This window comes from Callorhinus ursinus, unplaced genomic scaffold, assembly GCF_003265705.2.
Source record: "Callorhinus ursinus isolate GAN/ISIS: 27379988/994484 unplaced genomic scaffold, GSC_fseal_2.0 scaffold26, whole genome shotgun sequence".
Lineage (NCBI taxonomy): Eukaryota > Metazoa > Chordata > Mammalia > Carnivora > Otariidae > Callorhinus > Callorhinus ursinus.
Genome location: NW_027397088.1, coordinates 14,094,084 through 14,117,079, shown reverse-complemented (window position 1 = coordinate 14,117,079; position 22,996 = coordinate 14,094,084). Strand labels below are relative to the sequence as shown.

Here is a 22,996-nt window from a genome sequence, read left to right as displayed (position 1 = left end):
GGTGTCACCAGTGGTCGTGTCTGCTGGCGTCACGCGCAGAGCGCTTTTTGCTCATCTGCATTCAGTGTTGCTTTTTTCTACATTGAATATACATTGCTTTTTAAATGAGAAAAGTGCATTTTAATATATTTCCTGTATTTTCATCAAGTGTGTCCTTCTGGACTGTATAATCCTTATGTAGATCTTCACCGGGGAAATCTTCCAGAACAGGTGTTTGTCATTCTTAGAGTGCGGGGGGCGAGGGTGGGGGGGGCGCGCGATGCGCGGTGACAGCTTCACTGTGTCCAGATGTGCAGATACTGGCACGGGCTCTTCGTCGGTAAATGAGACACAAGCGAGAGTGGGGAACACCCTGAGTATACAAAACGGCATTTTTTTTAAATTAAGATTTGGCAGTGCTTTAGATTCTTGAGCCAATAAGAAAGCCCGTGGGAGGCAAATCGTGTCGGGTGCCGACAAGGTCTGAGAGGACCAGACACGGTGGTTTTCCAAGTCATCATTTACCTTTGTGGGAGGCTGTGTTTCTAAGGAGTGAGGACAAATGCCACAATGTCAAGACCATTAAAGAAAAAATCGTCTTAGGAGAGATGAATATGAGGGCAGGAAAGAGGTGAAGTGGGATCCGGGAATAGTTTGAGAATAAAGTTTTCCCCTTTTCTTCCTTGAATGCTGGAAACGAACACTGGGTGAGGATGGGGGTCGTGGGGCAAGGTCTGATGAACAAAAAACGAAGTGCAGATCTGAGTTGGAAAAATCGTGGGCATATACTCTTTCCCCCCTACCCATCCAGGAGTACAAATTTGTTCAGAGCGAGCTACATACTAGCTTTGAAGACCTTCAGGATTGAACTAAACACCTTTTTTTGCAGATTGCTATCGCCTCATATTATGAAGTCAGTTTATAAGTAGGCTGTGTAGTTGAGTAGTAATTTATTTTAAACTAAGCTGCAAGTATGCGATTTCTAAAATTAGGTTTGTTTTTTTCATTTCCAGTAATGATGTCGACATGGAAACAGAGCACTACTCCAATGGGGTTGGAGAGACTTCATCCAATGGTTTCCTAAATGGTAGCTCTAAACATGACCACGAAATGGAAGATTGTGACACCGAAATGGGTCTGCAGTGATATTTCTTACATTTTTAATAAAAAATGATGACTACAAGGTTATGTTTTTACTTGTATTGATCTACAGCTGATGAGCATAAATGAGATTTAACAAAAGATGTATTGTGCCACTGGACTTGACAGTAGTACCTAGTCCCGAAACTGTCCCGGGAGAGGGGCTGTGAGTGGGAGCAGAGGCCCTTCTGTGCTTCTGCAGTTAAGTGCTGGCCCATTGGCTGTGCGGAACCGTCCCCACTCGGCTGTGGGGCTGTCGTTAGTGCAGCTCCACTCGGGGTAGCATTACCTGTTCTTCAGGACGTCTGTGGTTGGAGATGTGAAAAGCCTTTAAACTTATCTCAGTATAACCAGTAAAGGCCAGATAGGTAGCAGTGATTTTATAAATTCTAATTCGACAATTTCTTATGTGGATTTAATGTGAATATATGTGACCGTGCGTAGTTTAGTGCCTATGGGCACATAGTAGGTGCTTAAGTGTGACCCACCCTTCTCCTCCCCACCGCCCCAAAAATGATGTGGCTGTAGGGCACATTAGCGTGCATCATTTTGTCTTGTTGATAACTTGTGTAGTCGAGTGTACCGTAAAGTTAAACCATCAGCAGACTTTCCCATCAGTGGGAGAATGAAAATTTATTGGAACTTCAAAATTCTCTTCTGTCTGAATTCCATAGCAACACTAGATTTCTGACTATTTTGAGGTTAAAAGATCTTTATTGAGGATTGTTGTTGAGGATTATGTGTTCAATGTAGAATACACTTTTTCAAACAAGGGGATTAATATAAAAGGCAGCCCAGGTTTACTGTGTCAGATACCAGCAGTCTCACCCTTCAGAGAGTAAGTTAAGCATGGTGATGAAGAGCAGGAGTTCTAGAACCACATTACCTGGATTCAACTTCTGCAACTGCCACTTAGTAGCTGTATAACCTTGGACAAGTTATTTAAGAGCTCAGTGCCTCAGTTTCTTCATCTGTAAAATGAGTACACTAATAATCACAAGCACTTACAGGTCAATGTGAAGATTAAATGAGCCAATCTGTGAAAAGCTAGTAAGCTCTCAGTAATTGTCGATTATTGTCATCATTAGTAATTGTGTCGTTAGTGATCCATACAGTTACATTATTGACCAGGGATTGTTGTCAACCAAGATATATACCATACAATTATTTTGTAAAAGCGTGTGATTAACTCTTTTGATAACATGGTGTCTTGTGTGTTTCTTTGGAGTCACTTAGCTTTTCGCCGAGAGGCATCCTTTCATTCCAGCTCTTTGGCGTCAGAACAGCCTGGGAGGCAGTTACCGACTTCGTTCTTTTCTGCTTAATGTTGCTTAATGTAGTTTGAGAGATTTGTGCTTAACGTCTTACAGACCTTTCCCTGAGACACCAGGGGCACCGTACACTGACAGGTTGTCACCTGACTTTCAGCTGCATGCTGGAGATCAGAGCCTACATTCTTGAGACGTAGAGGAAGTATACCTTTTAGCTTCAAAGTTTCACACTGAATTAAAATAAATCTACATGTTTAGATAAACCATCAGGTAGTAGTTGCTAAAGGAAACGTACAAAATGTTAAAGCAATTTATGTTCATTTCTCCATTGTAGTAAAATACTCATTTGTTTTGCTTGCAGAAGTTGATTCGAGTCAGTTAAGACGCCAGTTGTGTGGAGGAAGTCAAGCCGCTATAGAGAGAATGATTCACTTCGGAAGAGAGCTGCAGGCCATGAGTGAACAGCTGAGGAGAGAATGTGGCAAGAACACGGCAAATAAAAAAATGTTGAAGGTAGATTTGGTTTTCCTTGAAAAATTAGAGATGTGTTGAAGGAGTTAAATTGTCATTTTGTAAAACATTGAGTAGTGCTAGGAATTCTGGTTGGACTTGCAGTAAAAAGTCCGGATTAAACCCCAGTTCTGCCACCTGTCAGCGCTGTATACCCTTTGTCAACTTACTTGTTTAGTTCTAGTTTCTCGTCAGTAAAATTGGCAGAGTTATTAGGAGAGGTGTAGGTTTGCTGATAAAACTATAAATTTGAGGTATTTTTATTTCAGCAAACATTGTTCAGGGCTGCAGTGAATTGAATGTCTACTACATGGTTTTCATTTTGATGGTGATTGCCGAGACGTTGGGTCATCTTTCAAAACCGGGAGAGTTAAAATACATTTTCAGATCTCCTCTGGATTGATGTGTATGATAGATGGTAAGATGGATAAAATTTCAGCAGTTTAGTATGTTAGCCACAATGTTACAGATCAGTTGCAGATGGTCGGGTTCTCCCCTGCCTTAAGTCAGCATTGCAATTCCTTGTAGAGATGTTAGGTTTCTTTACAAGTTTTTTTTTTCATACTCCTGAAAGCCCCAATAGCCCTGTGAATCTGTGAAACACTAACCTAGCCATTGTATTTTTATTTATTTTTTTGTAATCCTGCATCAGGTTGGGCTCAAAGGTGATTTGTTTTAAGTATTGTCTCCTGAATTTTGGAAAGAAGTCCAAACACAAAGGGAGATGCGTGCGCGGGCCCTGAGCCCAATGACGGGGTGTAGTGGGAAGGAGCAGGGCCTCGGCCACCCCTTCCTGACCCAGACTGAGACAGTGCAGTGCACCAGCCAGCACCGCCTGGTCCCCCCAAACACGGCATGAAGGCGGCACACATAAAACAGCCTCCTGTGCTGTGGCCTCAGTGTGGCACCTGTTGTATAGACAGAACATATCGGCTTAGCCTGGGAGCGGATAAGGAGCCCCTTACACACATCGGCAGTTAAAGGCGTGTGTGGTCTTGTAATCTCAGTAGCTGGGGCGGGAGGGGAGGTGTATTCACTGCATGTGGTACTTCATCTGCTGAAGAGCACACCTGCTGTTTCTAACGGCCACCCTCAGCCATCCAGAAAAGGGGGGGCGGTTAAATTACGATTTTTATGCTAAATAAAAGAAAATCGGTGGAATATGTAATTTAAACAGTTTTTCATTTAAAAGGTCAAATCATTTGTTGGGACTGCAAACTGGTGCAGCTACTGTGGAAAACAGTTTGGAGAGTTCCCAAAAAATAAAAATAGAAATACCAGATGATTCAGTAATTCCACTACTAGGTATTTACCCAAAGACTGTGAAAATGGTAATTTAGAAAGATACATGCGCCCCTCTGTGTACTGCAGCATTATTTACAACAGCCAAACTATGGAAGCAGCCCAGGTGTCCCTCGATAGACAGATGGATAAAGATGTGCTGTGTATATGTATATTTATATATATTTTTTAATATATTATTTGTACATATACACACACAATAGAATGTTACTCAGCCATAAAAATGAAAGCTTGCCGTTTGTGACAATATGAACGGACTTAGAGGGTGTTACGCTAAGTGAAATCAGTCGGAGAAAGACAAGTACACGATTTCACTCATGTGGAATTTAAGAAACAAATGAACAAAGAAAAGACAGAAAACTGCTGTTAACTACGGAGAACAGAGGGGAGTGGGTGGGGGGCTGGGTGAAATAGCTGATGGGGATGAAGAGCACACTTAACGTGACAGGGACTGAGGAGCGTTTAGAATTGTTGAATCACTGTATTGTACACCTAAAACTAATGTAACTCTGTGATTACACTGGAATTTAAAAAACACAAGTAAAATAAATAAAAATCAGACTTTGATATATTAGGAAAATGGCTGTCCACATTTGCCCTATAAGGTGGAGAATTCCTTGAGGTCAGACTAGGTCTTCACTCCTCCCCCTTTAACTATATCTAATGCAGGTAGCACCTAGCTATTTAATGAATGTTTATTTAAAAGAGTTTTGTTCATATGGGTGATGTTTATTTTTACCATACTAGAAATTCAAACTGTATCCGTTTATTGACAAATAATCATAAACCCATTGGCTATTTTTATGAAAAATAACTTCCAAAAAATGAGAACAGTGGCATTGCTTTGCCTTTGTGTGAGTCTCTTTAACCGCTGGTGTGATGGAGGGTGAGCCGCGTTCTCCTCGCTCTCTGGACAGTCGCTCTCCTGCCGTCACACGCCCCGCAGCCTCTGTCCCCCCCCGTGTGGTCGTGGGAGCATGCGAGCGAGGCAAGAGAAAGTAGTAGTATCTTCGTTTCATTATGAAAACAGTTCGGAGCTTACAGGACCTCCTGAAACGGTCTCCGATTGGACCCAGGTGTCTCTGGATGATGCTTGGGGAACTGCTGTTTTAGGGGAGACTTGGGGATACGAAATGTTAAGATTTCATATACTTTTTTACACTAGGTCATCTGACTGTTTTCCTGTTAAAACTTTATGCTAAAGGCACGTGATGAAGGAGTGGGATTTATGTAGTGTCTTTGAAAACGTAGGATTTCACTTCATCAGCTGACTGGCTCTGATTCCAATGTGCATGAAGCTCTGAAAATGGCTTTATGTGGCCTCTTCTCAAAGAGAGTCCTTGTTATATATGGAATTATGCAAAGATGTGATTCATCTTCTTCATCTAAAGAATGTGGATGGCTTTGTTTTTGCCCTTCTGACTCTTAAGCAAATGCCAGCTGCTTTATGAGACTTTCTCAATATCCTGAACTCCTTGCTTCCCCTTCCCTCAGCTTCCCTTGATTCAGTAAGCTGCTGAACTGATCCAGCTTATAAGCCCCTGAAGAACAGCTGGAGGATTCGAGGACAACATGAAAAGTTTCTTTGCCGTAGTTGAGAAGGTTTAGAAATTACTCCTTTTCCTTTTATTTTTCACTTCAGGGCACGTGTGATCATAGTGGGTATTTTTTATCTTTCATTGTGTGTGGATCTGCATAAATATCTGAATCACACATGCATAGAGAGAGAGCAAGATTTGTTTAAATGCGAAGGTAAGAGCCCCCCACATGCTTTACTGGGAGGCACCTCGCACTCCGCCTGCGCCGAGTATGGGGAGGCACCCCTGCAGCAGCCCCCCGGCTTCTCTCTGCTCCCCTGCTCCCGCCCGCTCGCTTTCCCACCTGCCTGCGCCTGCCAGTGGCTTTCAAGACAGCCACGTGAGTTTGTGGGACCACCGTTGACGGATGTGCTGCCGGGCGGCGAGGCACGGCTGTGGGAACGGTGCAGGGTCCAGTATGAGCAAGCAGCCCCAGCTGGCGACCGAAGCGAAAATCGAACCATTCATACTCACCCTGTTTGGAAGCTGCTACAGATTTTAAGCCAACTACAAGTGCACTTTGAGAATCCCACCTAAGTGATGTCACGTTGGCCTCGGAAGTTCTTCCCACGGAGATCTTTGTTTCTGAAGTAAAAAGCAACCCACCATCCCATGATAGTTCACAGATATTTTCAGTTTTGTGCCTTAAACCCCATGTGCGTATATTTTACCTAGTAATTATGCTTCTCCTGATTTGTATTGTTTCTGTTTACTGTTTTAAAAACTCATTTCCAGTTTCGATGCATTTAGTTATTTTTAAATGGCTACATGAATCTCTTCAGTGCTGCTAGATCAGTTCATTTCAGCATTGCTCTGTTAGATTTTTTGCTTTTATTCCAGTGCTTTAGTGAACGCATAGGATACATGTTCCTGTATTGGAACACGTGGAATTTGTTTCTTCCTTAAAATTATAACCCTGGGGGAGAGTCCTAGAACTGGAATGATTGAGTCAAAGGATAGGATTATTGTGGCTTTTGCTATATATTGCTCTACTGCTTTCCAGAAACCTCTACCAGAAAAGGAAAGTGCCAGAGGCACTACTGCATTTGTCTACTCTAGTGGGTTCCACACCAGACCTTAAAATTTCTTATTTGAGTTTCTTTGGTCGCCACCAAAACTTAACCACCCTCCGTTACGTTTTACTGCAGGATTTAAAACATTAATGTTGCTGCCCTGACTTCATTCCCTTTGTAAAGATAAAATAGATATTCAGGGAACCTGGTGGTGTAAACCTTCTTTTTCTCCTTTTAAGGTTTTATTAGTTTTCTTGCTTGTAGCTTCACCTGACTTCCAGGCTTTGTTCCTCAGTGTTGCTGTGTGATCTTTCTAAAGTTCAGTTTTATCCGTGTCAGTCCTCAATTTAAAACTCCATTGCCATATTGGAAAAAATTTCAAGCTTTTTATGTGATGTAGGGACATCTTAGGATCTAAGCCCTTACCTGTGGTTCCATCCATGCCTTTCTCTCTCTCAGCCTGTTTCCATGGAGCTTGGGTCTCTCTCTCTGATGATGTCACTTGACACAACATCCTCTCTGCTAATAAGCGGTACATGGTACATTGTTTATTTAGAGGTCTGACTTTCCTGTAAGACCTGTGTGGGTCCTGAAAACAGGGACTGGGTCCTGGTGATTGTCATCCGTGGCCTAGTGTCTGGCAGCCGTGTGCAGTAATTTATTCAATTATATTGAAAATACTGGAGCAGAATTTAAGACTTTTTTCATCTCAATAATCTAGAGCGGCAATGAAAAGAAACTGCATCTTCCTAAAATGAGTTCTGCACTAGCTGTGTGCTCTTAAGCTCTCCCTGCCTCAGTTTGCGTCTTAAGATGGATGCAACAGTATCCACCCCGAGGTTACTGTGAGGATAAAATGAGTCTATCCACGGTAGTGCTTAAAACACGACTTCACCCAGTATTAGTGCATGATAAATTATTAACATCATTATCTTTGTCCATGAGGTTTTGTTTTGAATACTAGAAAAAGGTGTAAACAGGAGAATGGTTGGTCTAGATTTGAGATTTGGGACTGTACCATTTCTCCTTTTTGGTAGCATGTCCGCATATATGGCCCCAAGGGGATAGTTCCTTGGGCAATTCTTTAGTATACTTGAAAAATGTATCTCTAGTATGGGGATGGTCCCCCACTAGGTGGTTGTGGGGTAAATTAGGTCTTGAGCAAAGATCAGTCCTTTAGAAGTGATGTGATTGATCAGAGTTAGTTTACAGGATATAGGACATTAATAGTCTCTCCATCAGTAAATTCTGATGGAGGGAACCGGGAGACAGAACTGAGTAGCTCTGCGGGGTGCACTGTTAAGAAGCAGGTCCTGTGATTAGCAGGTGTGGGAAGCTTCTTCCCTGTACCCAGCGTGTACCCGTAGCTGCGGGGGCCTCCAAATCGGGGAATACATTTTTCTCTTCAGAGACCTTTCCTTATAGCCGTGGGGGCACGCTGTCTGGCACGACTGAAACACGCGGTAGTGTGAGACCGTGGACGAGCCGCGGGTTTGGCTTTAGAGGTGCCCGTACATCTGCCCTGCCTGGTGGCCCCAGACGGACAGCCAGAGCTTTGAAAGTGTCACTGAATTCACCGGTTTATAGTTTCCGCAGCACTTTTCCACGTCCGCCTTTCTGCGTGGGGAGGGCGGCCCGTTACTTGCCTCTCTCGGTCTCTACTACTCCTCCAGGTTAGGGCGCTGACATCCGGGCGGCTCCGTGGGGTACGCATCTGCCTTTGGGTCAGGTCGTGACTGCAGGGTCCTGGGATGGAGCCCCAAGTCAGGTTCCCTCCTCCTCCAGGTCAGGAGTCTGCTTGTCCCTCTGCCTCCAGCCTTCCTCCCCCCCCCCCCCCCCACCCTGCTCTTGCTCGCTCGCTCAAAATCTTAAAAAAAAAAAAAAAAATCACGTGTTGAAAGATGAGAATGAACTGACGTTGCTAATGAGCTGTTCGTCCTTATGATGTTCTCAGGTAGGACCTCTTCTGTAGACAGATTAGCAAACGGACACTTGGGCCGTTGCTCGCCAGAGGCCGCCCGGCAGCTGACAGCGCAGCTTGAACTTGAAACCAGTGTCTGAAACCACTGTGATGTGCGCCTCCCTTAGGAGACAGAAAGGGTGATTGATGGAAAAGACCGTGTGTCAGTTCCTTTAGGAAGGGCGGCTTGAGGATAGTTGGAACTACTGAATGTTCATGAAGGGGAACCAGTTTCATTTTTTGATTCCTGAGTGAGAAAATGACATCCAGTGAGATGTAGCAAGTTCCCCCATCTGTTTAGAAAATACATAGGGAGGCCCTATCCTTTTAATGTCAAATTCGTATCAGTGGTAATAAATGATAGAGCATCTGAATGTTTTTGTCTTCCTCTTTAATTAGCACATTCCAGAAGAGTTCGTTTTAATTCTGCTGTTCTGCATGTGTTGTAGGGATGGGGGAAGATTACTGAGAATGTCTGTTTACAGTAAAGAAAAATGAAAACCGCTTGGGCTTTGTTGCATAATCTAGTTGTTAAAAAACATATAGCCTCATAATCATAGGGGTCGGTGGGTTTAAATGTCTAGGGCCATGAAGCTGTGTATTTTGTCTCTCAACTTTGTAAGTGGGGACCACAGTGGTTTAAGTGTTTCAATTAAAAACCAAACTATGTTTTCAACAGGATGCATTCAGTTTACTCGCTTATTCAGATCCTTGGAACAGCCCAGTTGGAAATCAGCTTGACCCAATTCAGAGAGAACCTGTGTGCTCAGCTCTTAACAGTGCAATATTAGGTGAGTAAAGCACAGCCTCAACTTAGTCCCCGAGCACTTGAGGCGGTATTTGTGCTGGGGTTTACGTTTTGGTGAAGTCTTAAGGGGAAATGCTTTCTACATTTTAAAAAAGTTATTTTGAAATATAGAAACCTTCCCCTCCATTCTCTCAATTCCAGATGAAATGGATTCAAATGGAATAAAAAAAAAAAGTACTTTGGGATACACCTGGGGAAGTTGGGAAAATAGAAGTTTTTGTGTGCCTGTTATGTAAGCATTTCTGGACTGGGCCACACATACTGCAGCTCCCACTGTGCTTAAAATGCAGACACGAGGGCCTTCCAGGTGAGGAGAGCATGCCCCGTCAGTACCAACCCCTGGAGTAGCATTATGTTCGCGTTGCGGTTGAGCATGTTCAGCCGGATGCCCTCACCTAATAAAGGGTGGGCAAGAAAGAACCGCGGTTTCAGTAGTGAGGCTGAGCCAGAGGTGAGCCGAGAAGCTGCAAGTTGCCCTTCCTGGGAGCAACCCACTGCGGAGACTTTTGAGGGCATGTATGTACTGAGCGGATATACCTTGTATATGAACTCTGCAACAGCCTGTGCGTTTACGTGTTGACTCTACAGGGTTGTTTAGGCAAAACTATCTTTTAAATTCTCGATAATTCTTTTCAAAATGTAATTTATAAGTTAAGAGTGATTTTTCACCAGACTTTAGAATCTGGTTCCCCGGGTAAAAGGAGACTCCGCTTTAGAAGTCTTTTCTTGCAACTCGGCTGTCAGGTGTGGGGCTTTTAGTAACATGTTTGAAACTGTTTTAGGTGTATGAGAGCAGTGCCACAAACAGCTTCGAGAACATTTTAGGGAGACATGCAGAGGGCCAGGGCTCCTGGCCAGAATGTAAAGGAATCAAGTATTCATAGTGGAGCCTGAATCCATTTATTTGCTCTTATAAAGTTAATTACAGTTGACCCTTGGGGTACCAGCCCCCTCCCCCCCCCCCCCCCGCACAGTCAAAAATTTGCATGTAACTTTTGACTCCCCCAGAACTTAACTACTAATAGCCTCCTGTTGGCTGGAAACCTTACCGGTAACATGAGCACCTGATTAGCACGTACCTTGTATGTTATTATATGCATTATGCACTGGATTCATACAATGAATCTAGAGAAAAGATGTGAAGAAAACCGTAAGGGAAAATACGTCTGCAGTACTGTGCTATGTCCAAAAAAACGCCACATGGAAGTGGAAGTGGACCTGTGCAGTGCAAACCCCTGCTTCTCAAGGGTCAACTGTTAATTCATTGTGTGTTAAGGTATAATAGTGGGGGATTTTGGAATAAGAATTATGTATTTAAAAAACATCTTTTGTGTTATTTCCTTAGATTTAGAATTTATATATAATAAATAATGTGAATTTTCTTTGATTAATGTGTTGTATTCTCTTCGGTTTTATGAAATTAATTTAGCTCTACTGGTAAAAATAGAACTTAATAGCAATAGGGCAAATTATGGTTTACTATAATGGTCTTTTTGAAATTACTGCATGGATAGGTAATCATGAAGCCTTAATTCAAGCTTCATATACAGGTATCACTCAAGACATGGAAAGAATTTTCATTTCCTCCAAATTTTTATTTAAATTCTAGTTAGTTAACATATAGTGTCTCATTGGTTTCAGGAGTAGAATTCAGTGATTGACCATATATAACACCCAGTGCTCATCACAAATGTACTCTTTAATGCCCATCCCCCACCCACCTTCCCTCCATCAACCCTGTTTGTTCTCTAAGACTCTCTTATGGTTTGCTTCTTTTTTCCCCCCTTCCCGTATGTTCATGTTTTTTTCTTAAATTCCACATGTGAGTGAGATTGTATAGTACTTATCTTTCTCTGACTTATTTCACTCTAGCTCCATCCACATTGTTGCAAATGGCAAGATTTCATTCTTTTTTTGCAGCCAGTAATAGTCCAGTGTGTGTGTGTGTGTGGAATTCAATTATTAAATATTAAATTTAGGACCATTATGCAAGATATGTGTGTTCTTATATACTGTGCTACATATTATGTAGTATGTAGGTTCAGCTATAAATAGTACTTAAATTTATATTGATACAATTCCTACATAATGACAAGATTAGTAAATTGCTGTGGGTGAATGTGCGTATTTATAAATATGCTATTTTATGTAGTTTCATCTCTAATTAGTGCTTAAAGTTGTTATATTAAAGCAAGTTCTATATCCAAAAAAAAACTTAAAAATGTTTATAACCACATGTGCCCACCCCCCACCCTCCCCCCCCAAAATAGAGTACCATGCTTACCTTTAAGCAAGGTTACTTTTCCCTATAAACCATCAAGAGACATTTTTGAGATGTTTCCTTTTCAGTTTCTATTCCTTTTATTACGTTGATTTTGTGTACAAAAAATTGTTCTTGACTCAAGGCAGAACTGTCCTGCTTCGATTAGACTTGGCAAAAAATGTTTATCACCATCCAAGTTCAGCTAAATAGGGTCTTGCCAAATAATAGCCAGGACCTTATTAATCCTAACCCACAGACCCCCTTTTCAAACCATACTTTCTCCCCAATCTTTGTGCCTTTTCTTGCATATTTTCATTCTTACATTCTTGATCCTATTTGCTCTTATACACTTAAATCCTGAATTTGCCTCCCTTTTTTTTTTCTTTTCTTTTTGGCTCCATTTCGTCTGCATCTTTTCTTTCTCCCACCACATTGCAAACTTGGAATCCAGCATCAAATTCAATCATATGGAGGCTTACCAGCCAGTATCATGGTTTTTGCCCTTTGTTATCAGCTATTCCTACAAAGGACTGATTAGTAATTGTATTAATTGGGAACCTACGTAAACTTAAAATGTGGACATCTCCACCCAAGGAGAGATCACCAGCTTCTAGGTGGTTGGCCACTTTCACCAGTTCATTTTTTCATCTCTGGCAAAGAACAAATTTTGGTAATTAACTACATCTGTACTGTATTTGACAAATTTTGGGTATGTGTGATCCTGAAAACTAATGGGCAATTTTTAAAATATTTTGTCTACCGGATTATAAATTAACTCCCTTCAAGATTAGAGGGTGGTTTTGCTTTTGTCATTGCTCATGGCCACCATCACCATTAGCTCCTAGAAACCCAGGTAACTTGCACTCACCAGTGTGCCTTGGGGACCGTTAGCCTCAGTTGGGTCCTCCCCCCAGAAGGGAAAGAATCCAGCAGTGAAACTTTTACTGAAAACCTGGTGTCTTTTTTTGGTAAGTCAACTGACTTTAGTCAAGTTGAGAAATACTAAATATTCCTTACTCCTCACTGTAAATATCGGGGAAGAGATTACATCTTTCCCATCATAGTTAGTATCTAATTTAAAGTCTTAATTCTGCAAGAATTTCTCTGAACAGAATACCCACCACCCCTATTACCTAGTCAGAGTAGCATGACCACGACAATAATCATTTGCTCAGAAATTACCATCACTAGTTAGGTCAATAAGAGCAGTGTAGGCATTGCTAATTTTTAAAGTAATGCAGTATTTTCCCAACTGAGAAGTTTTTAGAAAATGTCTTGCTAATTGCTATTTCCATGTTTAATCATTTTTCCTCAGAAACCCACAATCTGCCAAAGCAACCTCCACTTGCCCTAGCAATGGGACAGGCCACACAATGTCTAGGACTGATGGCTCGATCAGGAATCGGATCCTGTGCATTTGCCACAGTTGAAGACTACCTACATTAGCTATGCATTTAAGGAGCTCACACGTATTATTGTGGCGTATAGTCAACATGGAAGTAGACCGGCTCTGCTGATTTGAAATTTAGATTTTTTTAATTATGTACTGGGGACAGGTTTTTGTCGCTTTACATTGCTTCCTAGTTTACAGCATGATGCAAATGATTTTCTAACTTGGTGTTAGGAGAAATTATTTTCCATCTTTAACCTCTTAGTTGTCTAAGAGTTAAATATTACTGAATTTCAGACGTTCAAATTGATCTTCACAAATCCTTTAAAACAATTACCTGAAAGAAACCAAAAAAATCCTGCCGCCTTTGTTTGGGGGAGAGGGGGGAAGGAAACGGAACAAGTTGTGTTTGTGTTAGCATGTGGGTGATGTAAACTTCAAATTGGGAGATGCTCCGACCCCCACTCCCATATAAGCATTCAATCAGTGTAACTTGCAAAACGCATAAACATCCGACAGTTTGAATTTATAGTGTTGATGGAAGAAATCATTTTTAATGTGTACTGTAAAACTTGAAATACTCAGGAGCTGAGTGAATACGTTTGTTGCTACTTACAATCTCAACCTGTTAGTCCCAGTAGTTTTGTTTTAACATGGTCTTTTTCAACTTTGTTTCCTGTTTAACTACAGACGACTTCTGTTGTAGACTCACAGTTTAACTGTTGTATTATAACAGTATTACATGTCAACAGTGTGGTTATGACCTTTATTTATATAAAAACCAAATATTTAGTCAATTTACCGTGTCTTAATTTAATCTTTGTACACCTTCCATTTTTAAGTGCTTAAATGAGTACTATATTGCAATAAAAATGTAGTGATATAATTAACCAACCATTAAAAATTTACTATTACAGATACTAGAGTGTCAGTTGAGTTTATATATCAGGTACCTGCACACTTCTGATTAAAATCAGAGCAATTAAAATGAATGGTTTCTACTATAAATCTTGACTTCTACAACCTAAGACTGCCTTCAGTGCATCGGCCTCCCTGGATTAGGGTCAAACCTGACACTGAGGGTGCTGCAGACAGAAAACAGGAAATCTCCTGTTTTTGTAAAAACTCAATATGGCATGTGGCTTGTCCGTATAGTAACCAAGATAACCATATCCTTTGGTTGACTGTTAATTTTGTATATACACTGAGGCTTCAGTGTTCTTTAAGAAGAAATGTTTATTATACTTAGATACTGCCCTTTTTCAGTTACTTCTTCCTAGTCTTTATTCTATGAAACAGATTCTCACCAAAGCACCAAGACATCTGCAAGATGAAGGCATCTGAGAGCTGCAGCTGAAAACCCCTAGCTGTTTCCTCCACCCCCCCCCCCCCCCGCCACTCCTACGGTGCACGACGCGCTTTCAATTAAATGTATAAATGCTCGTAAAAAGGAAAACAATTCCTTTTAAATTGCATTTTCTTCCACTGTAGTCCTCAAAGACAAGGCACCATTGTACTCCAGAAGGATGAAATGTGGTGGGGGGGCTTCCCCCCAAAGATCTCGGATTTTTGCAGTGACGCTTCACAAAACCATTTGTAAACGATTTATTAGATTTTCAGAAAAACTAATCCTCTAAACCACGTAACTTAAGTACTATACATACAAGTACATACAAGTTCTCATTCTTCATTTAGCTTTACTTCTTAGAAGTTTTCATCTTTCTGACCATCCACCGTCTTTTAAACCTCTTTGCATTTTGTTTTTTCTGGGTTCCTAAAATAGAAAATTTTGTGCAGTAAGAGTATTAGATATAAAATTCCCAAGAAATAACTCAAAAAAGTTTTCAAGATTCTATGAATACTAAAATTAAGTTGATTAAATCAGATTGTATAGATGTACATACATATCATGCTGATGAATTTTTCAGAAGCAGCTTTAACATACTAATGTAGAAGTTATTATAAGGAAAACATTGATGCTTCATGATTATTTAAGTATTTACTGTCTCCTTAAAAAAGAACGTTTTTCGATATATAAAAAATTTAAACTGGATCTTACCCCAAGCACTATTCAGAAACTGGGCTGCAGCCTTTTTCACTGGTAACCTCTTATTTTCAAGAGACAGGAACTTATTTACTAGAAAAGAGAATTACTTATCATTTCTTTAATTTGCAATAAAAAGTGAGAGAACAGTCTGTCAAGAACTTACCAGTAGTTCTGTTGGTTCCTGGACCATACAAAGAATTCTGTATAAAAGCCTTCGCGGCTTCCTGCCTTGAATCTCTCAGATCTTGATCTTTTAGCCTTAGAGCCCAGTAGCTTTTATTCTGGCTGGTGACCAACACAAAAGGTCAAAATGAGCAAGTCTGATAACGTGTTTACTTTGAAAATAAAAAGCATTTTTCTTACTTCAAAAAGTGAAAAAACCCAAATCCTAAATTTGTATATGCACAGATGATGAATAAAACTAAATCACAGGGCTGTTTTATTTTACTAGAAATAGATTCACATTTATGTTTTAGTAGGCAAATGTTCTTATGTAAATATCAGAATTGGTTTCCCCACAGAGGATCTAATCTGAAACCACTACTAATTAACATCTTTCTCCACATAAGCCAATACTTGAACGCCCTCTGGTCACCTCTACCTTCTAGGTGGAAAAAAAGAAGACTCTTACCCGACAGACTGTACTTTTTGTACCTTTTCTTTAGCGTTCTTAGAAACACTTCCTTTTTCATATTCTTCCTTTTTCTTCTGCAAAGTAGCTAAAAAATTTTTATTTCAAGTTAGTAATTATGTAAAAATAAAGCAGAAACATTTACTGGAGTTCACTTTAAACATCCACTCATGCCAATTTCGATGCAATTTTTATTTGTAAGAAACAGATCCAAGTTACACTCTCTCAGGGCCAGTAGCATTTGGCTGCAAATATCTGCAAATGTGCCTGACACTTAACATGAGAAGTTATTTAAATCAGAATAGATCATACCTTCTTTCAGCTTTCCTGATGATTTTTTTATGCTAAGGAAGAACAATAAAAATACCGATTGGTATGGCAGATAGCAAAGATTACTCCACTTATTACACAATTTCATCGGGCTTTATAAATAATATACCCCCTTTCATGACCACCAACCTCAGTTTTTACTCAGGATCAGTTTTGGAAAGCAAAAGTCCCAACTTTGGAAAGCAAAAGTTGGGAAATGCTACCAATTCCCAAACTAGTATATAACTAGGATGGAGTATCTTTTCAGAAAGTTGTGAAAGCACATTAGCAAACGTCAATAACAGATTGCTGTAGTTAAGAGCTGAAGTGAAAGACAAGAAAAAAATGAATCACATAACTATTCAAAATACGAGGTGAAAGGTGGTATTTGGAGAAATCACAAAGGATTAATTCAGCAGTTCAGGCCAAAAAGGATGGAGAGACCAATGTAATCTGACAAAATACAACAAGAAGATTCCCATACAGAAGCACCTGACAGAAAAGCTATACAAAGGAGAAAGTGATGGGACGGGGGGAGCGAGAGAAGGAGGTGGTGACATTTGAACTTGGTTTCTAAAGAGGGAAGGGGGGACATGCCACCAAATGCACCTGACTGTATAATATATTCAGGATCTTAGTAACTTTGGAAAAGTTCTTTTACTGACAATTTAAGAATCACCGGCCTAGGCAAAAAATACAGGACTAAACTTCTGAACTTAAAGCATTTAGGAGGGACGCCTGGGTGGCTCAGTCAGTTAAGCGTCTGCCTTGGGCTCAGGTCATGGTCCCAGGGTCCTGGGATTGAGCCCCGCGCCGGGCTCCCTGCTCGGCGGGGAGCCTGCTTCTCCCTCTGCCTGCCACTCCCCCTGCTTGTGCTCCTTCTCTGGCAAATAAAAACTTTAAAAAAAAATAAATAAATAAAGCATTTAGGAGGTGCAAGGGGGGGCATAAAGAAATTACCCAATATTTAGAAGTCTAAAATTACAGTTTGATTGCACGGAATGGACGGGGAAGAGGAGGGACAGCATTTGCCTTTACCCGTCAACAGAGGGCAAAGCTGCTAAATGAAATGAATGAAGCGGGAGCGGCCAAGGCAAGCGTGGGGCAAGAGGAGCTTCAGGAGCCTGTAGACACGTGTCTGCTACTCCACTAAACGCCAGGTCTCAAGACACTCTTATTCACCACCATCTACCCTCCGTTGGTATAAGGACAGGAGCACAAGCATCTACTGACCGATACCCTGGAATCAGTACGGCCAGAAGCTCAAGTTCGCTACAAGAATGAACAAAAAGTGGTAAAAGACTGAAAATCGAGTTAATTCCCTCCACCTTTCCCACCAAATTCAAGTATCTACTGCGTAGCTTTTTCATTTATTACTTCTATTATGTGGATTCAAATAAACGTGTGGACCAGTGCGGCACAGACAGGTGTATGTAACAAAGATCCACTACTTACCGAGTCTGTCCAGCTGTAGTTAACTTCTCTAGGATGTTATCTGGAAGGAGTTTTCTTTTCTTAAAGACATTTAAAAATTAATCAGCAGTGAGCTGCATGACAGTATGCCCCGACTTGCTTCTGAAGTTTCTGATTTTAAGGACAACTTTACTAAAATCTAGACGAATTAGAATTAGGCTGAGCCCTGCCCCCACGACCTCTAAGCTGCGGGAAGACTGGGCCCACGAAACTCAGAACCTATTCCGCATTCTCGGGAAGCACTCGGTGACGACTGGGAAGGCTGCCCACTGTATCCCAACCCAGAAGTCTCAGTTCTACACTGAGCGCAATCAAGTCCCGTCCACCCGGAGTCCGTTCTCTGTGGCCCATCCGCCGAGCGTCAGACAGCAAAGCAATCATACTCTAGGCAGTGCAGCCCGCGGTTTACAAAGCACCTCTCATAATTCTCACAGCAACCCGACTTCGGATAAAGAAACTACCTCCGCGAGACTAAATGACTAGGCTGTCATGGTGAGCTGTCCCAAGTGGGATGGACCCTCCGAATCTCGAATTCACGACACTTCCCACTCCCGTTTTCAATCGCTGGACAGCAAAGAGCTCGAGCGCCTTCGTTTTCGCTGTTGTCAGAGGCATATTAGCGACTTTCCCCCGCCCCAGGCTCCCCAGCTGTGGCACCACACGGGGGAACTCGACCCCGGCCCGGTGTTTTAAAGGGGAGACGCCTCCCTACCCTCTAACCTTTTGTTCGATGAACAGCTCCTCCCGTCGCTTCCTCTTCTCCTTCAGGAGCGTTTTATCCCTGAAAGAGTGACAAGTTAGTAAGGGGCGACACGCGCGGGACGGGAAGGGGCGGTTCTCCCGGCCGGCGGCGGGCTCCGAACCTGCGCACCGACTCCCGAACCCGCCGCTCCTCTTCTCGTGCTTCCGCCTGGGCGCTGGCGAAAGTCAGCTCCTCCGGGGCCTCGTCGTCAAACTCGTCGTCCCCTTCCCCGTCTTCTTCCTCCAGCGGCTCCGCGGCCGCGCCGCTGCTGGGCTGCCCGAGCAACAGGCCGTGCTCCGCCGCCTCCTCCTCCTCCTCGGAGGCGGGCTGGCCCTCGTCCACCATCGCCGAGACCGGGACGCGGGACGCGCGCGGCCGGAGCTGCACCATGACCCGCGCAGCGCTCGACCGTCTGACCTCTGACCCGGAAACAACGCGCAAGCGCAGCGTGACGTGGAGAGCAAGCGACGCGAGTTGCACCGCCCCCTGCAAGGTGCGGATGCGGAGACGGCGGTGGGACGGCGGAGGCGCATGCGCAGAGCGGGGGAGGGTGTGGCCTAAGGGGAGCCGAGCGTTGGGGTGGGTTGGTGGGTGTTTCCTTTTCGCCCGTGGGAGGTTTCCCCGCCTGGGACGTCACCTGGATTTCTCCCCGCCCCGAATAAGCGACCGGAGCTCCCGCAGTGAGAGCAGGTCGGGATGGGGCTTGCTTCTAGGAGGGGAGAGCCTCGTAAGAGCTCCTCCGCTGGGAAGCTGACAGCAGGGTTGCCTGGGTCCCCCCCCCCCCTCCAGTCCCGCTGCCACGGGCTGTGCCGTCCAGGGGCCCAGAAACCTGGGACCGCAAGCCCCGGTGGCCCTACCTAGCACCGCCATCCACTTGGTCCTGTTAACCTTAAAAAGTAAAACTGCCAGTTATTTTACCGGCAAAAAAATGGGTTTACTCAGGAATCGCAGAGAGTTGCCGGGTAAGCAAGCTGTTGGCAAAGCCATAGGCAAGTCCCCCAAACTAAGGAGTGGATTCCCTTTTACAGAGGAGCCGGGAAGCTGGGGGAGGCTGTCATAAAAGTCCATTGGAGTAAACTGGGGATTAGAAATACACTGGCTTCTCACTGGCTGGGCTGTTGCGGGGTGCGGGGTGGGGGAGGAGGAAAGCCTTTCTTCCTCCCGCTGGGGTGATAAAGCCCTATCCACCTACCAGGTCTGGTAATAAGGCGGTATTCACCTACCAGGTCCACCGTCTCTTCCTGTTGGATTTGCAGGTAAAGACAAGTGGTAGAGCGTGAGACCTCCCCCTGCCGAACCTCCCGACTCCATTTTAGTGAGATTTCCCTTTACTAATTGCCACACTGGATCCAATTAATCAGTATTTGCAGATTGGGCTCCCTTCACTCCCCGCACCCCCAAAGAAGTGGCATCTCCTTCGAAGGGAAGAACTGTGCTGTAGCAACAGGACGTGATGCCTTTCAGTCCTTCTGGCACTGACAGGAACCAGTTGACAGATACAGGCCTAAATGAATGCTCAGCACCAAACGTGTGCTTGGCTACCTCAGCCACCATTTCCCAGGCTTCCCTCACCACCTGCTCCTGGACTGTCCACACCTCTGTTCATCACCGACACCACTCCCCAACAGCTTATCATCTGACTCCTGCATTAGGATGTAAGCTCTGTGAGAACAGCAGGGTCCTGGCCTGGTGCCCTGCTCTAACCCCAGGAACTTGAACAGTGGCTGGTCCAGCGCAAACCCTGAATCTGGTGAAAGAGTGACTTCACCATTACTTAGTGAATGCAACCTAGTACTGCTTCTATCCCTCCAAACCCCAGGTAGGTTTCATTTCTTGGCATCCACGGCCCTTCCTGATCTCTGTGTTTATCTTCTCCCACCCATTATACAACACGAAATGACTCATCACTCTCTGAACAAACCAAGCTTGTTGCCCATTTGCTGTGCGTTTGTACATGCTGTTTCCTCTGCTGATACTCCTCCATGTGGAACTATTTATGCTTCAAAAACTGCCCCCTATTTCCTCCTAAAGGCTTCCAAGCACCTTAATGTTGAACCCATCCCCACTCCGCCCATCTCTAATTGCATCCTCCTCTGCATCTTGCACAGCTTTCTTTACTGTAGTTTCCAATCTGTAAAATAGTTCACATGACAGCTGTCCCAACCATTCTGTGACCTCCTTGAGGGTAAGGTCCATATCTTACTGATCATTTTATTTCTAATGTCTATCATAGGGCAGACATTCAGTAAATATTAAATTGAATTAGATATCACATACAGTTTGCATTTTCAAATTTTTCATCTTCTCTAACGAAACCAAAACACGAACAAAAATGGCAAAACACAAAAACCAACCAGAAAAACAAGCTGCTGGTACCAAAGGCCCAGGATGAGAGGAGTTACAAAGAACAGTTATGAAATATCGGGGCCTTGGTCAGTTGGAAATTACAGATTAAAAATACAGTCAGACTCGCTGAAACAGTGTGTTGACTTTCATTATTGCTAACACTAGGAAAATGTATGAATTTAAGTTAAATTGAGAAGCCCAACAGACCTATTAACAGTGAATGATGGTATTTCGGGTAGAAAAACTGCATTATAACAGGCCCTCTCTGTGTACATGCCTCGACCCACTCATGCAAAGTGTGAATCGAGCCCTCAAGAGCCCTACTCCTTGTAAGTTATGAACATCCCTCTTGCCCCTGCAAAGAACCTTTGGGATTTATTAAAAGTTATGACAAAGTTTTATGTGACTGTGTCTTGCCTGCTTCTACAAAAGCCAAGGGTGTAGCATTAAATGTAATTTTGTAAGGGGCTGAGGCAATGTGGCCCAGAGGTGTAATCACCCAGGGAGCTGATGTGATCCAAGGGACCTGCACATGTACGACCTCCCTGCGCTGTTTACTAAAGGCCACTCCTCCCAGTCAGACCAGACAGCAGGCGTTCCTAGGGCCCTGGGGGCTGCATTCGGTAGTGAGGCTTGAGCAGAGAGCCGTATTCTTACTACTTGATTCCAAGGTAATATGAGCATAATTTTTTTAAAGTTCATGGGAAAAAAAAAAAAAACAAAACCCACAAATTTCAGAATTCAGTGTCTGGGAAAGCTTGGTGGGGCCCCCGCAGGGACTGTGATGCTTCTGTGTTTATGATATCGATAAATAGTCAACCATCACCTCTCCCTTTCCTGCTTGACTGCTAAGGAGGCCAGTGCTCAGTTTTAGGCAGCTGTGTTTATCCTTGGAGTCCATATATTTGCATCATTTATTTTCCGCATCTTGATTTTCTATCTTGATGCTACTTTTCTCTTCCTTCCTTGCCTGAGCTCTTGTTGTAAGCTCTCCCACACACTGTGAGGCAAGGCGGCCAAACACGGTAAACGCTGAACAGGAAAAGCCCCCGACAAAGACATCTCTTGGGGTAAGATCTTTATACAATAAATGACCTACTGCAGAGAGTGATTTTATTTTCCACCAAAACTTGGCAAAAATCAGAAATACCAAGGTTTTACCCCTCTACTTCTCTCTGTGTCCAGATCGCAACAATTCAATCAGGATAATTACTTTTTTAAAAGATAACCTAATTATAAAATTTTCCCTTTCCCATAACCAACCAACCAAACACATAAAAGATATCGGATGTTTAAGTCCGATATCACACACAAAATAAGATGCATTAACTTGACTGTTCTCTCACTGCTAAGAATATTTGCTATTGTTGTTTCTAGGCCCCCATCACTTATCATCAGGTGGGATTCCAGCCAGGGAATCGGAGGGTACTTTTAGACTTTCCAGTATTTAGCTCACCGTCCCCATGATTGGTTCTCCTCTGTTTGTGGCCCGGTACTTAGACATACTAAATTTCTTCTTTCCCCAGGGCAACTAAGAGACATTTTCAGTTTCATGAGGAGCAAGGGCTTCAGGAAGAGTGGTACCACATGGCCCCTGGAAATGAAACCTGAAATAGGACAAATAAGCAGAGTTAGAAACACGAATGGACTACTTCAGCAAGTCACACATTTCTTAGTTACATCCAAAGCAAAATCCCAATTCTCACAAATACGGTATAATGAGCTTTGTTCTCCCTTTTTTCATCTAGTTTCTGATAACTCTAGATGTAGACATTTCATTATGGGTTGATCCCAGTGATCAAGGGAATTTTGGGAAAGCAACTGCCTGGAATTTAGGTGCTAAATTTTATTTAAGGCATAGGGGAGACATAATTGCAAAGTGCATTTCGTGATTGTACAGCCAACCTCATAACAACTGAAGCTGTGAGTTTTATAAAGTCTATATACTAATTAAAACACCATTCTCATGGCGTGCCTGGGTGGCTCAGTCGTTAAGCGTCTGCCTTCGGCCCAGGTCGTGATCCCAGGGTCCTGGGATCGAGCCCCACATCGGGCTCCCTGCTCCGCGGGAAGCTTGCTTCTCCCTCTGCCCCTCCCCCTGCTTGTGTTCCCTCTCTCGCTGTGTCTCTCTGTCAAGTAAATAAATAGAATCTTTTTTAAAAAACCCCAGCATTCTCATGCACTAAGGACACGAGAAAAATAACCCCATGTACCACACAGACCATGAACATTGTA

The 22,996-nt window shown here is 43.0% G+C and overlaps 3 protein-coding genes across 14 annotated transcripts in view; 1 reads left to right on the top strand and 2 right to left on the bottom strand.

Annotated features, from left to right (window-relative positions):
- Window positions 1-14,133, top strand: part of RANBP9 (RAN binding protein 9) — a 91,383-nt gene extending 77,250 nt beyond the window's left edge. For all 3 annotated transcript variants that reach the window (XM_025890844.2, XM_073877591.1, XM_073877590.1), the window contains exons 11-14: window positions 993-1,114; window positions 2,752-2,903; window positions 9,432-9,543; window positions 13,139-14,133. In XM_025890844.2, the coding sequence (XP_025746629.1) occupies window positions 993-1,114; window positions 2,752-2,903; window positions 9,432-9,543; window positions 13,139-13,269 (517 nt within the window). In that variant the 3' untranslated portion in view covers window positions 13,270-14,133. The remainder of the gene's footprint in view (window positions 1-992; window positions 1,115-2,751; window positions 2,904-9,431; window positions 9,544-13,138) is intronic.
- A 670-nt stretch (window positions 14,134-14,803) lies between these two features.
- NOL7 (nucleolar protein 7) lies at window positions 14,804-19,194 on the bottom strand. The gene is made up of 8 exons (XM_025891033.2): window positions 18,537-19,194; window positions 18,394-18,454; window positions 17,656-17,714; window positions 16,204-16,235; window positions 15,892-15,979; window positions 15,424-15,545; window positions 15,273-15,350; window positions 14,804-14,987 (listed from the first exon to the last, which is right to left on the bottom strand). The coding sequence occupies exons 1-8, from the start codon at window positions 18,803-18,805 to the stop codon at window positions 14,911-14,913; spliced, it is 786 nt and encodes a 261-aa protein (XP_025746818.1). The 5' UTR covers window positions 18,806-19,194; the 3' UTR covers window positions 14,804-14,910.
- Window positions 19,195-20,661: 1,467 nt separating this feature from the next.
- SIRT5 (sirtuin 5) overlaps window positions 20,662-22,996 on the bottom strand; it is a 34,072-nt gene continuing 31,737 nt past the window's right edge. For all 10 annotated transcript variants that reach the window (XM_025891030.2, XM_025891027.2, XM_073877595.1 and 7 more), the window contains one exon: window positions 20,662-22,368. In XM_025891030.2, the coding sequence (XP_025746815.1) occupies window positions 22,293-22,368 (76 nt within the window). In that variant the 3' untranslated portion in view covers window positions 20,662-22,292. The remainder of the gene's footprint in view (window positions 22,369-22,996) is intronic.

Coding starts and splice junctions, on each gene's coding strand:
- NOL7 (XM_025891033.2), bottom strand. CDS start 18,805: ATGGTGCAGCTCCGGCCGCGCGCGTCCCGCGTCCCGGTCTCGGCGATG. Junction 17,715..18,393: donor AGCTGTTCATCGAACAAAAG/GTTAGAGGGTAG, acceptor AATGTCTTTAAG/AAAAGAAAACTCCTTCCAGA. Junction 16,236..17,655: donor ACTACAGCTGGACAGACTCG/GTAAGTAGTGGA, acceptor GTTCTTCCTTAG/CATAAAAAAATCATCAGGAA.